This window comes from Lolium rigidum, chromosome 7, assembly GCF_022539505.1.
Source record: "Lolium rigidum isolate FL_2022 chromosome 7, APGP_CSIRO_Lrig_0.1, whole genome shotgun sequence".
Classification (NCBI taxonomy): Eukaryota; Viridiplantae; Streptophyta; class Magnoliopsida; order Poales; family Poaceae; genus Lolium; species Lolium rigidum.
Genome location: NC_061514.1, coordinates 148,046,093 through 148,057,330, shown reverse-complemented (window position 1 = coordinate 148,057,330; position 11,238 = coordinate 148,046,093). Strand labels below are relative to the sequence as shown.

The 11,238-nt window shown below is 48.6% G+C and overlaps 1 protein-coding gene across 1 annotated transcript; it reads left to right on the top strand.

Annotated features, from left to right (window-relative positions):
- The first annotated feature begins 7,000 nt into the window (after nucleotides 1-7,000).
- Nucleotides 7,001-10,778, top strand: LOC124675514 (cytokinin dehydrogenase 8-like). Its single transcript, XM_047211593.1, has 5 exons — nucleotides 7,001-7,586; nucleotides 7,721-7,848; nucleotides 7,948-8,214; nucleotides 8,333-8,595; nucleotides 10,265-10,778. The coding sequence occupies exons 1-5, from the start codon at nucleotides 7,001-7,003 to the stop codon at nucleotides 10,614-10,616; spliced, it is 1,596 nt and encodes a 531-aa protein (XP_047067549.1). The 3' UTR covers nucleotides 10,617-10,778.
- The last annotated feature ends 460 nt before the right edge of the window (nucleotides 10,779-11,238 follow it).

Genomic DNA, 11,238 nt, shown 5'->3' with positions numbered 1-11,238 from the left:
TGGTATCTTGGTAGGATGCAATACGTCATGACCAAACCTCAAATTTTTATCCCCTTGTACGAATGACATGGCTAGCAGTTTTGAACCAAATTTGAATTCAACCATATTTAGTTCAAAAAATAAAAGAATAGAAAAACTTGCGCATGGAGGCATTGGATGCAATATAGTTGCTAGGAAAAATAACAAACTAGTCATACGGTGGTTTGAAAAGAAAATGTTTCACAAAGTTATATAATGTACTCCCTTCAATCGATTTTAATTGACGTGGGGTTAGTTCACCACATGTACGTAGCTAGACATGGTGCGGCGTTAATTAAAAGCGATTAGAGATAGTATGAGTTAGCTTGAGTTTGTACCCAAGTGAACATGTTGATTGTGAAGTTCATTGCAAACTTAGTGGCAATCACCCCAATTTTGACACGGATGTATATATTGTTATAAAAACAATATTGCAGATAGAGTTTCCATCTTCTTTTCATAAACAAGATGATTTATTTTTATTTTATGAGTGCAAAGTGATAGCAAAATGTGAGATTTTGTGAAACAGCTACCAAAAACATGGCGCAAAGTTTTACCATTTCGATTTCCAGATGTAGTATACCTTATAGGATGACAATTCATGGATATGACAATTTAGCTTGAATTGTTGATACTTTCGAAAATATTTTTTAGTTTTGGCCGATTTTACTTAAATTTGAAGTGTAGATATTGTAAATGTTGAGCCTCTAGAGAAAATATGTGATTTGCTACAAGTATTTAGTGGCGGAGGAGTACCAGAATTTACCTTTGGTACATGTCCTCGTGCATTTCGTTTGCCAGAAATGCAGGATAACCCGTCAAAGTCTTCTCTCCTTGTCAGAGAAGTCGTGTTCAGTCCTTAAATACAGCTCACGCTAGCTTGCCTGCACAAGGGAACGGTCCAATCGCTGGGATCTTGTGGGATTCGGAACCTTGGCGTTAGACGCAGGACCAACGCCAACGTGTCATTCTCCGCGATGTTTGATGGTGTACTTTTCCATGCCACCTCAGGTCACTCATGCACGTATGTCTGGCGAGCTGCAAATCACATGCGGAATTCATACGCCACGCAAAGCAGGTCAACAGCAGCGCGCACGTATCTGGCCCGGGCCAGTGCACAGTACAGAGCAACGACCTTGAAACTTCTACACGACGACGCAGCCACTCGTGGTACTACCTAGTACCTCCGCACCGTAAAATGAGGTGAATTTATTCTGAAGTCATACGATGTGAAGTTTGATCAAATCTTATCCTGTGTTTGGATGCAGAGAATTGAGCGTGGAATTGAATTAGCCTCAAGATTCCAATTCTAAGATGGAAATGAATTAGCTTCCAATTTGAATTCTACCGTTTGGGTGTGCTTGGAATTTGATGTTAGAATCAATGGGTGTTGCCCAATTCCAAATGTTGTTTGGATGTACAATCTGTGAAATCCGTGGAATTTGATGATTTGTTGAGTTTGGACAATATAAATTTGCGTACATGTACACAAATAACATACATTTATAATATATTGTATAACAATTATTTTCCGCAATAAATGAAATATTAAAATAATCAAAATAAAGCAGAAACTAGAATACGCATGGCATAAAGTAGTTTGAATTACCGAAAATATTACAACATGGATAATAATTATGTCTCTAACAAGTAGCTTATGTCTATTACACATCACAAACAGTTCATCAACAAGAAAGTAGATAGTAGGCTTTAAGAACAAACACAGTTCATAACAAACATCAAGGTAGGGTCAACAACCATGGCTTCTTTAATTCATCGGGGAGCGCCGTCAGTGCTTCGAACAAGCGCTCATTAACGATCAACTTCCCATAAGCTCTTAGCATGTCACAATTCTCCATTTCTAGTTTCTTTAGTGCATCTAGGATTTCAGTTGGAGGAGTCACCTTTGGCATAGGAAGTGGTTCGGTTGTTTTCAGTGCGTTTCCAGACTCTAATTCCCAGGCTATTCCAAACGACGGACATTGTCTTCTAATTCCAGATTCTTTGATTCCAAGGCCAATTCTTTACATCCAAACACAACATTATAGAAAATCTACGGAGAACTAGGAACGCGGACGATGTATGCCCGGGCTTGGTTGCTCCTGATAAACGAGTGGAGGAGGTTAACCCACTAGCAATTTTTCTACTCTGATACATTGGCTGGAATTCATAATACCGGTGTATATTTGCGGGTCTATTCGTACAGGATTAAATGAATCTTGTTGGCTGCTGGAGCGACACTTAATTGCCTGGCTAGCTGGTGTCCTGTACGGAGCACTTAGAATCCCGTCAATGGCACATCATGTTCCAGGTTCATTAGGGGTCGTGACTAATTCTAGATTACTAATAATGTATTTCCGAATCTGTGTTTTCTTGCAGATTTAGGGCTTAAATTCCAGATAACATGGTTGTCATTTCCTCAAATTCAAATACCACAATGAAAAAGTCGATTCAAATTACATCAAATGCAAATACTAGAGTCTAAATCACAAATAATTCTGAAGAAACTCTAATGCACAAAACTATTTTTTCGAAAAACATAGTATCAACAAACAATTCTCAGGAACATCATGCATGTAGATTTGAATATTCATTACCAATGGAAAAGGTTCCAAAAATAAAATGCTTGCACTTGCAAGTTGTAAATAAAAAAAGCAGCACATGTCGGAAAAGCTAATTCAAATTTCTAGAAAAGCAAACTAAATTTTTATTTTGTGCAAGTCTAAATATTTTGAATTATTTTATGCAATCATTCCAACAAAAATGTAAGTCCACTCTTGAAGCCATAGGAGGTACTGTCATGCAAGATGCCAAAGGAGAACATCCCATTGTCGATCTGGTGTTGTTGGTATTATTTTCTCTTTCTTTCTCTTATTTTTCTCTTGCGCTTGATTATGTTGTTAGGGCATATTCAACGGATTGACGCAAAACGGACGCCAAAAGTGACCCCGCGCTTTCGTCTGCATCGACCCACGGACACCAAATCGGTTGTATAGTGCCTCCACGTCCGTTTGAATCGGAGGTATGCCCAACGAGCCGACAATTTTTTCCCCCGACAGCGTCAAGTTCAGTAATGGCGGTTTAACGTCTCGTCGAGGCCTGCTATCGTCGAGTACAACTTTCCGCACGGGGGTGGTGGTTCCCACGCACAGTCAGTAGATTGACGCGTTTTCGTCTATGCTTCACGTGCGCAAGAAGAGGCTTGCGCGGATCGGTGTTTCTCACCCCGCCGTGCCTATATATGGTCGATGCCGGTGGGCAAGAAGGGCACATCTCAACCCAATAAACGTAGAAATCATCCATGGTCGAGCACGCCCGCACCTAGGCTTGCCATGTTGAGATGGCCAGCCGCGCCTACGCGGATGATCCGGACCTCGCCGCCATCCACGCGGTGGAGGTGTTCTCGGAGGAATAGACTACCGCGTACGGCCACCAGGCCGACCAAACTGGAGGCAGATGTGGGGGCGGTGGAGGCGGTGCGTCTGCAAGTAACCCCGGCCATAGTAGGCCACGCGACGCAAGCATGTATAACAGTTGTAGTTTTTGGTTAACTCGACTAATCATCTCTGTAAAGATGGTCCTTTTGGTCAATCAATAGTAATGAGAATTTTTTTCTTATCTCCCCGGATACAACCAACGCAGACATGCGGCGCGACGAACAGCGTCCGCGCAGACGCAAACACGGCGCATATTTGGGCCACGTTTGGGCCTCGGTACAGCATATTTCGACCGTGCGTTCCATAGCAGCTTCGACTCGAGAGCTGTTTCGACTCGAGAGCTGTTTCGAAACGAGAGCTGTTTCGAATCGAGAGCAGAGGGTGTGGCAAAAAAAATCATCCAAATGTCTCAAATTTTGAATTCTTTCCTGAATTCTGGATTCAACAAACAAATTGGCTGGTGGTTGTTAGTTGTCACGGTGGTGGACCTGAATCCTATGGTCCTACCTGGACTGCATCTCCCAAAAATCATACGGGCATAGTAGTTGAATGGGTCCCATCGTGTATTCTTCCCTAGGATTACAAATTTGATAATACACATAGCTATACCAGCTGAGCCAGTGAAGCGATGAACGTGCACCACACATTTATCGGGAGCACGCAAGCTCGGGCAGACTATGGACTTTCCGGGAGAACTAGATACTATCTTAATATAAATGTATCCAAAGGCATCTCGAGCTTTTTGGAATTCTGGTCCATTTCAAAAACAAAATAGTCAAACCCATTGTTTCATAATATATTAAATATATTAAAACTAACTTTATAAGAGCGAATAAAGACATAAAACAAAAATACAAATGAAATAAACCCTAGCTAACAAGAGTTTGCGTCATTGCTGCCTAATCCTCATTGATCGGGTTGATGAAGACAAACGTCTCATGGCCATGGCTAAATGACGAGGCCCTTCCACTAGGCTACTTTCTCCAGCTCGCTCTGCGCGATGGCCAACTTGAGGGATTTCTCGTAGCTCAGCTCGGATGGCTGGACGGGGAGGTCGACCACCTGCTTCACGACCATCCCCTTTGGCGGCCCCTCGTCGTCGTCATCGTCACCGCCGTCGTCCTCGCCGTGCAAGAACTTGGTGTCACCCAAGTATGCGCGTGGCGCTGCAGGTTGAACCCCCACAACCCGAACATCCCCCATGGTACGGATCGATGTTACCATATATATATACCTCTTGTAAGCCACCGGCTAAGGTTTATCTGGCTATAAGATAACCCACAACGTTTGTAAATACTCCCCCGTATAGTGAAGTATTTGCTCGCTGGTGTCCGTGGTTTTTTCCCCTCTCTGTTGAAGAGATTTTCCACGTTAAATCTTGTGTCTCCACTGCGATTTTCTTTTCATTGTTCATTATTTGCTTGTCGCTTTTATAACAGAACATGTCTCACGCGTACAGAGCGTACGCAGGGTTGTTCCGTAGACGTGTTCCGTAGACGCAGGGTCAGGTTTTGTGTGTGTGTCCGCGTGGATCAAAACGGATCTACTCGATCCGTTTGGGTCATGCTGCCCTAATGACACACAGTTGACATGATAAATGTTGATAGTCTTTTCTAAAATTTGGTTACAGTTTACATAATTTTAACTTTTTTGAAAAAATACACCTTAGCTTATGGAAGGGAGGGGCCAAGCGAGCACTTTGTTCTCGTACGCGTCCATGTACCGTGCCAATCCATGCATGCGCGATACGGCAGGCGACGCAAGCGACGTCGGTACAGACGCGTGGGTTGGGTACGTATCTCGGGCAGATCTCTACTGCCACTGCCAGTGCATGCACGTAACTTGTACGTGTGTGTCGCTGCCGTGCGACGTCGAGTCCGAGTGGCTACGCGCGCGCGCATCACCCCGGAGAAACCCTGCTGCTGCTGCTTTCCTGCTCCTCGCCGCCAGTCCAGGCATCGTTGAAATTTCGACAGAGAAGCCGCGACGGGCCATCCAATCCAATCCAATCCACAGTGCGGGTCAAAACGGTCGCTGCCAAGCAGTAATGCCGTCCAAGCATCACCCACAGTGACGAATCCGTGGATGGCTGCTCTCGTGGCCATCGTCCACGACACCAATGACCAGTTTTTTTTTCTTAGTATAATTATTAGGAAATAGTCTATTTTAGACTTAAACTTTAGGTGATTCATTTCATTTGTAGCTTAAAACCCTCACTCCAAACTAAATCTGAAGCTGTTTGCTGCATGAAAAAGCAATAATCCCAATCAGGGTTACAGTTTTCTCTTACCGATATCATATTCACTACCAATCAATCCCGAGTAGCCCCGAGTCCTATGCCACCCACTGACCCACGGCCGACCCGCGTGTACCTACGCCACGATACCGAGCAAAACCGACGTGCGTTGAAGCGCTTGAATGAACCTCCGATGTTCTGCCGCCTCGAGGAGGAGGATCTCTCTCGTAGTTCTTGTCTCGGTGTCGGCAAAACCATGGCATTGAGATGAAGAATTATTCCATTTGTTATTCTTATATTCTAGTCGGTACAAAAAAATGCACTAGAGATTGATTGGCCACGCACGTGGCTGATGGCTGACTATTCGTGCAACGGATCAATCTTGACTGGGTGCCATCATTATCATCATAAAACTATTTCATTAATATATGACTCAGTCATATTATGAGTAGGACTCGGATGAAGACCTAGCGACAAAGTGTGCAGTCACGCGCGCGCCGCATTCATGTGCCCCCTCCCCCTTACGTGCATGGATCCCCTTCCTTTCAACATGAACTCGATGATGCCGGCCGAGGTCTAGGTGGTGGTAGCCGCGGCGGTGACTCATGAGACGAGCCATCCCCATCCTCCACAGTGGTCACCAACGTCCTGTATTTAAAGTTCATGGTTCATTTCTCCGAACCCTAAAATTTTCGGTTTAAAATGTACCTTTTTCTATAATTAAGTTGCCATTGTGGCCGCTGAGATGTCGAACAAAACGAGGTGTGCTTCGGTGTCTCCCCTTCCCTTTCACCACCATTAAACTCAAGGGGATAAATTAATCTACAAAGAGGTATCGGAAGATCCTGGCCATTGATCGTCTCCGCAGTTCAGCATTGATCGTCTGGGGCGAAATGTGATATCGATGAGACGATGAGGCCGGGGAGTCAGGTCCAGGCCCGCCTGGATCTCGCCGTGCCCCACTCCTGGTTCCCACTAGATCCTCGCTCGGGTCCCGACCGCGCCACGGCACCACGGACGACCCACCACAGGGACCCCCCCCTTCTTCTCCTCCTGCATATACACACGCCTCTCGATCACCCCGACGTCCGCTGTCTCGCCTCTTCGCTTCCTCTCCCGTTCCATCGATCCACAGTTCTCGTGGGAGCCCAGGAATCGAGCCGGACACAGACGTGCCGGCCGGCCGAGGCAGCAATCACCAAACAGCCAGAGCACGGCGGCACCTGCCAGCGGGATGCACTAGCGAGCTTGGTCCTGCGACTCCTTCTCCCAGCGCCAGACTAGAGTACAGCTTGCCAGGGAGCAAGCCATGGACCTGAGGGCGCTGTACATGTACGCCGCCGTGCCGGCGCTGCTCCTCTGCTCGGCCGCGACCTTCATCCAGAGCCCCACCGACGTGTTCGGCCCGGTGTCCCTCCTCGAGCCCACCCCGTCCTCCGCGCGCGACTTCGGCGCCGTCGTCTCGGACGCGCCCTTCGCGATCATGCGGCCGGGCTCCGCCGCCGACGTCGCGCTCCTCCTGCGCGCGCTGTCGTCGTCGGCGAAGCCGCGCCCGAGGGCGGCCGTGGCGGCGCGCGGCGCCGGACACTCGCTCCAGGGCCAGGCGCAGGCGCGCGGCGGCATTGTGGTGGAGACGCGCTCCCTGCCGCGCGCCGTGGTTGTCGTGGCGGCAGACGTGAGCGGCGGCGACGCGAACGCGTACGCGGACGTGGGCGCCGGCGCGCTCTGGGTGGAGGTGCTGGAGGAGTGCCTCAGGGCCGGCCTGGCGCCGCCGTCGTGGACGGACTACCTGTACCTCACCGTGGGCGGGACGCTGTCCAATGCCGGCATCAGCGGCCAGGCCTTCAAGCATGGCCCGCAGATCAGCAACGTACTGCAGCTCCAAGTCGTCACAGGTACACTCACTGAACGGCCACTGCGCACATGCAACTTACTTGGCACTGTGATTTGTCTTTCTCTGACTGATCCTGTAAATTTAGCAGTAATTTACCCTTGTTCCTTTTTCATGTTATCGATGTGTTGGCTGCAGGAAATGGGGACGTGGTGACATGCTCGCCCACCGAGAGCCCGGACCTCTTCTTCGCAGTTCTTGGCGGCCTTGGCCAGTTCGGTATCATCACCAGGGCAAGGATTCGACTCCAACATGCTCCTCCAAAGGTACAGCAGCACAAATGCACAATGGTACATCCATGCCCAACTAGAAAAGAAATTGTTCCGAAAACACAAGCTCTTCTTAACCAATCTGTCTGATCATAGGTGCGATGGGTGCGGGCCTTCTACGACAGCTTTGAGGCATTCACCCAGGACCAAGAGCTTCTCATCTCAATGCCGGAGCAGATCGACTATGTGGAGGGGTTTATGGTTCTGAACGAGCACTCCATTCAGAGCTCATCCATCGCCTTCCCTGCTCACATCGATTTCAGCCCAGACTTCGGCTCCGACGGCAGCAAGAAGAAGGTCTACTACTGCGTAGAGTTTGCAGTTCACGACTTCCAGCAGGACGACGGCTCCACTGTCGACCATGTCAGTCTCCTAATCCAACACACAGTTTTCAGTATTGCGATCGCAAGTTAACATTCCAACAGCAACTGAAAAGGACAGCCGGATACTGAAACCTTGCGGTCTTAAAAAAACTCTGCAGGTTGTGGAGCTGGTCTCAGGGGCGATGAGCTACATCAGGCCCCACATGTACAGCGCGGAGGTGTCCTACTTCGACTTCCTCAACAGGGTGAGGATGGAGGAGGAGAGCCTGAGGATCCAGGGCCTCTGGGACGTGCCCCACCCCTGGCTCAACCTGTTCGTGCCCGGGCATGCCGTCGCTCGGCTCAAGGACCTGCTCATGGACACCGTCTTGGCTGGGCACTTCGACGGGGCGATCCTCGTCTACCCCCTCCTCGCGGACAAGTATGTACAAAGCATATCATGTCTAACTCACTCCTGCTTCAAATTATTAGATCACGACATGCTTAGCCATCAGTAAAGCAGCAGCCATATGCATCATTTTGATGCAGAGGCTGGGGTATTATCCCCATTTCGAAGAAAAAAAAAAAAAGCCATCAGTAAAGCAGCCGGTGGTAGCGAAAGGCTTTCACTAATTAATATAAACTCACATCAACGACAGAAAATCTAGTGGATGATGTGGCGAGATCAGCTTTTGACGCACATAATTAGGGCGGCTTAGCAAATTGCACATCAAATCAGAGTGGTGTTTACCTTTTTTGTCATCCTTTCTTGCTCTACTTGGGGTCGTAGCTATCCTCTCCAGAAATGGGTTTGCCAACCTGACGCCCGGCATGTTTGGCCTAATTGTGACAACTCACATCTCGCAACAGCGGCCGATAGATGCAAGCCTTGTAGCGGTCGCCTCTTGCCCTCCTTTCCCGGCACCAGACCATGCGCTTCCGAAGCAGCATCTGCGGTCGATTGTCAAAATACAGTGAAACTAGTAGCTAGGCTCCCCTTTTCCTCCTGCAAAGCTGTAGTAGCCGGTCTCCTCTACCTTTGTACAGAAGTTCACTGTCCAGTGTCCACCAGCTTGTGTTACTCTGTTCTGGTCATCTATGTTGGAGATGACCAGACGGGCAGACGGCCCCTCGAGAAAATCAGTGCTATCTGTTGCAAAACAATTACACTAGGGTAGTAGCCAGAAAGAGTTCTTAATCTATGCCTGTAATCAGAGGCAAAGTAGTACTATTTGATTTCTGTTGCATGACCTCCTTTGCGGCTGTAGCAGAGCAATGCTGCACTGTGATACGATACGATACTACAGTATCTTCAAGTACTCCTGTTCTTGCAACAAGTTGCAGCTTTGGCGTTGGTGTCTACTAGTTGGCTACTGCATCTCTGCTTCCACCAACAGCGTACCTACGGCGGCTATGGTCTGCAGATTGTTCCCTTTACCGGCCATGGTCCAAGTCTCTCCTTCACGCCTTGGCATTGCTGTCTTCCCCACCGTGTACAGTTACTTCAGATCTTCTGCTAAATAAAGTTACTAGCACAGGCATGATACTAATCACTCATGTGAGCACTTCTCCTGTAGCTCGGCTATGTCCATCTGTCATATGGTCACTTGAAACGGACTACCTCTGCTCGTGACGCCCACAGCTTCAGATTTTTCAGATCGGGGATGCGGCGATGTGCCCTGTCAGCGGTGGATGCCTGCACGGCGCAACCTTTGTGTTTATCAACTAGGTTCGCCGCACCCAGAAACTGTCTGACCTGACATGATCCGAGTGAGAGAGAGAGGTGTTCTGCTTTTCCCCGACAGCAAATCTACAGTGTCCCAGATGGGGCCTCCGCTACCCTGCGCCAGTAGATTTTACATGCCATTTCGGGAGGCGTTTCATGTTCTATTTCCATCCAGTGTAGTAACTGACCGCAGGCACTTCCTTCCAATGTCTCACAACTCATGAACAAGAAACTACTCCCTCTGATTCATAGTATACTACTACTTTCTGAGAGAGAGAGAGATCGTTAGCGCCATTGAACTCATCATCTGGTGATACTTGTATAAAAATGCTAACTTGGCGTAATCTGAATTTCTGAACCTACTAACCTTTTGAGGATTTTGCAGGTGGAACAAGAACACGTCGGCGGTCCTCCCGTCGACGCCGGACGGCGGGGTGATGTACGTCTTCAGCGTTCTCCGCTCCGCCGACCCGTCGCGGTGCGGCCACCGCTGCGTCGAGGAGATCCTCGAGCAGCACCGCCGGGTCGCCGACGAGGCGTGTCGGGCCGGCGGCGGCGGCATCGGCGCCAAGCAGTACCTCGCCCGGCAGCCGTCGCAGGAGCACTGGCGGGACCATTTCGGGCCCGGCTGGGACCGGCTCGTGGCCCGCAAGGCCCGCTACGACCCGGTGCGCGTGCTTGGGCCGGGCCAGGGCATTTTTCCGTGGACGGATTCCGCGACCTCGATGTGGCGATGATACGGGCGGCCCAGCACGATCGCTTGATCTTTGTGCTCCGCCGCTCACGTAGAGATAGCTGAGGACGTAGGCTCGTCGATGTTCGTAGCTCAATCGAAAATTTTCAGGCTGGTTAAATTGGTAGGTGCCTTTAGCTAGGGAGGCAGTTCGTTGCTAGTACTTTTTTTTGCGTTATTTTGAGATGGTAAGTGGGGACGCGAGCTTGTTTGGCAAGAAAGCAGAGTATTCCATCTAGCCTTCTTGTGACATTGTTCTCTGGGCTAGTTGTGCATGTGTTAGCATGAAAGTTTTGCTGATTTGGTGAAACCCTCCGCGCAATCCAGGAGGAGTGGCGGAAGTTATTTTTTCGTGCGTGCGATCTCACCAATGCGAGCTGGCCGATTTGCATTTATTGATTTTGAGCATAAATAGTACTCCCTCCGTTCCATTCTATAGTGCCTATAGTTTTTGGCACGGAAATTAACACAAGAGTGTTCTTTACACAAGACCCCTAGATTAACGATTTGAGATCAGAGTAAAATGAGGGAAATCAGTAACTTCCTAAATTAGCATAACAAATCCCACAAATCTCTCTGGTTGACTCTCCATATATGTGCAGCCAGGTTATATTAAGGAAATAAAA

What these genes read in the sequence shown, in the direction of transcription:
- LOC124675514 (XM_047211593.1), top strand. Translation starts at nt 7,001, where the DNA reads ATGGACCTGAGGGCGCTGTACATGTACGCCGCCGTGCCGGCGCTGCTC. An exon ending in TCCAACATGCTCCTCCAAAG is followed by an intron (nt 7,849 to 7,947) that starts GTACAGCAGCAC and finishes GTCTGATCATAG; the next exon opens with GTGCGATGGGTGCGGGCCTT. An exon ending in TACCCCCTCCTCGCGGACAA is followed by an intron (nt 8,596 to 10,264) that starts GTATGTACAAAG and finishes AGGATTTTGCAG; the next exon opens with GTGGAACAAGAACACGTCGG.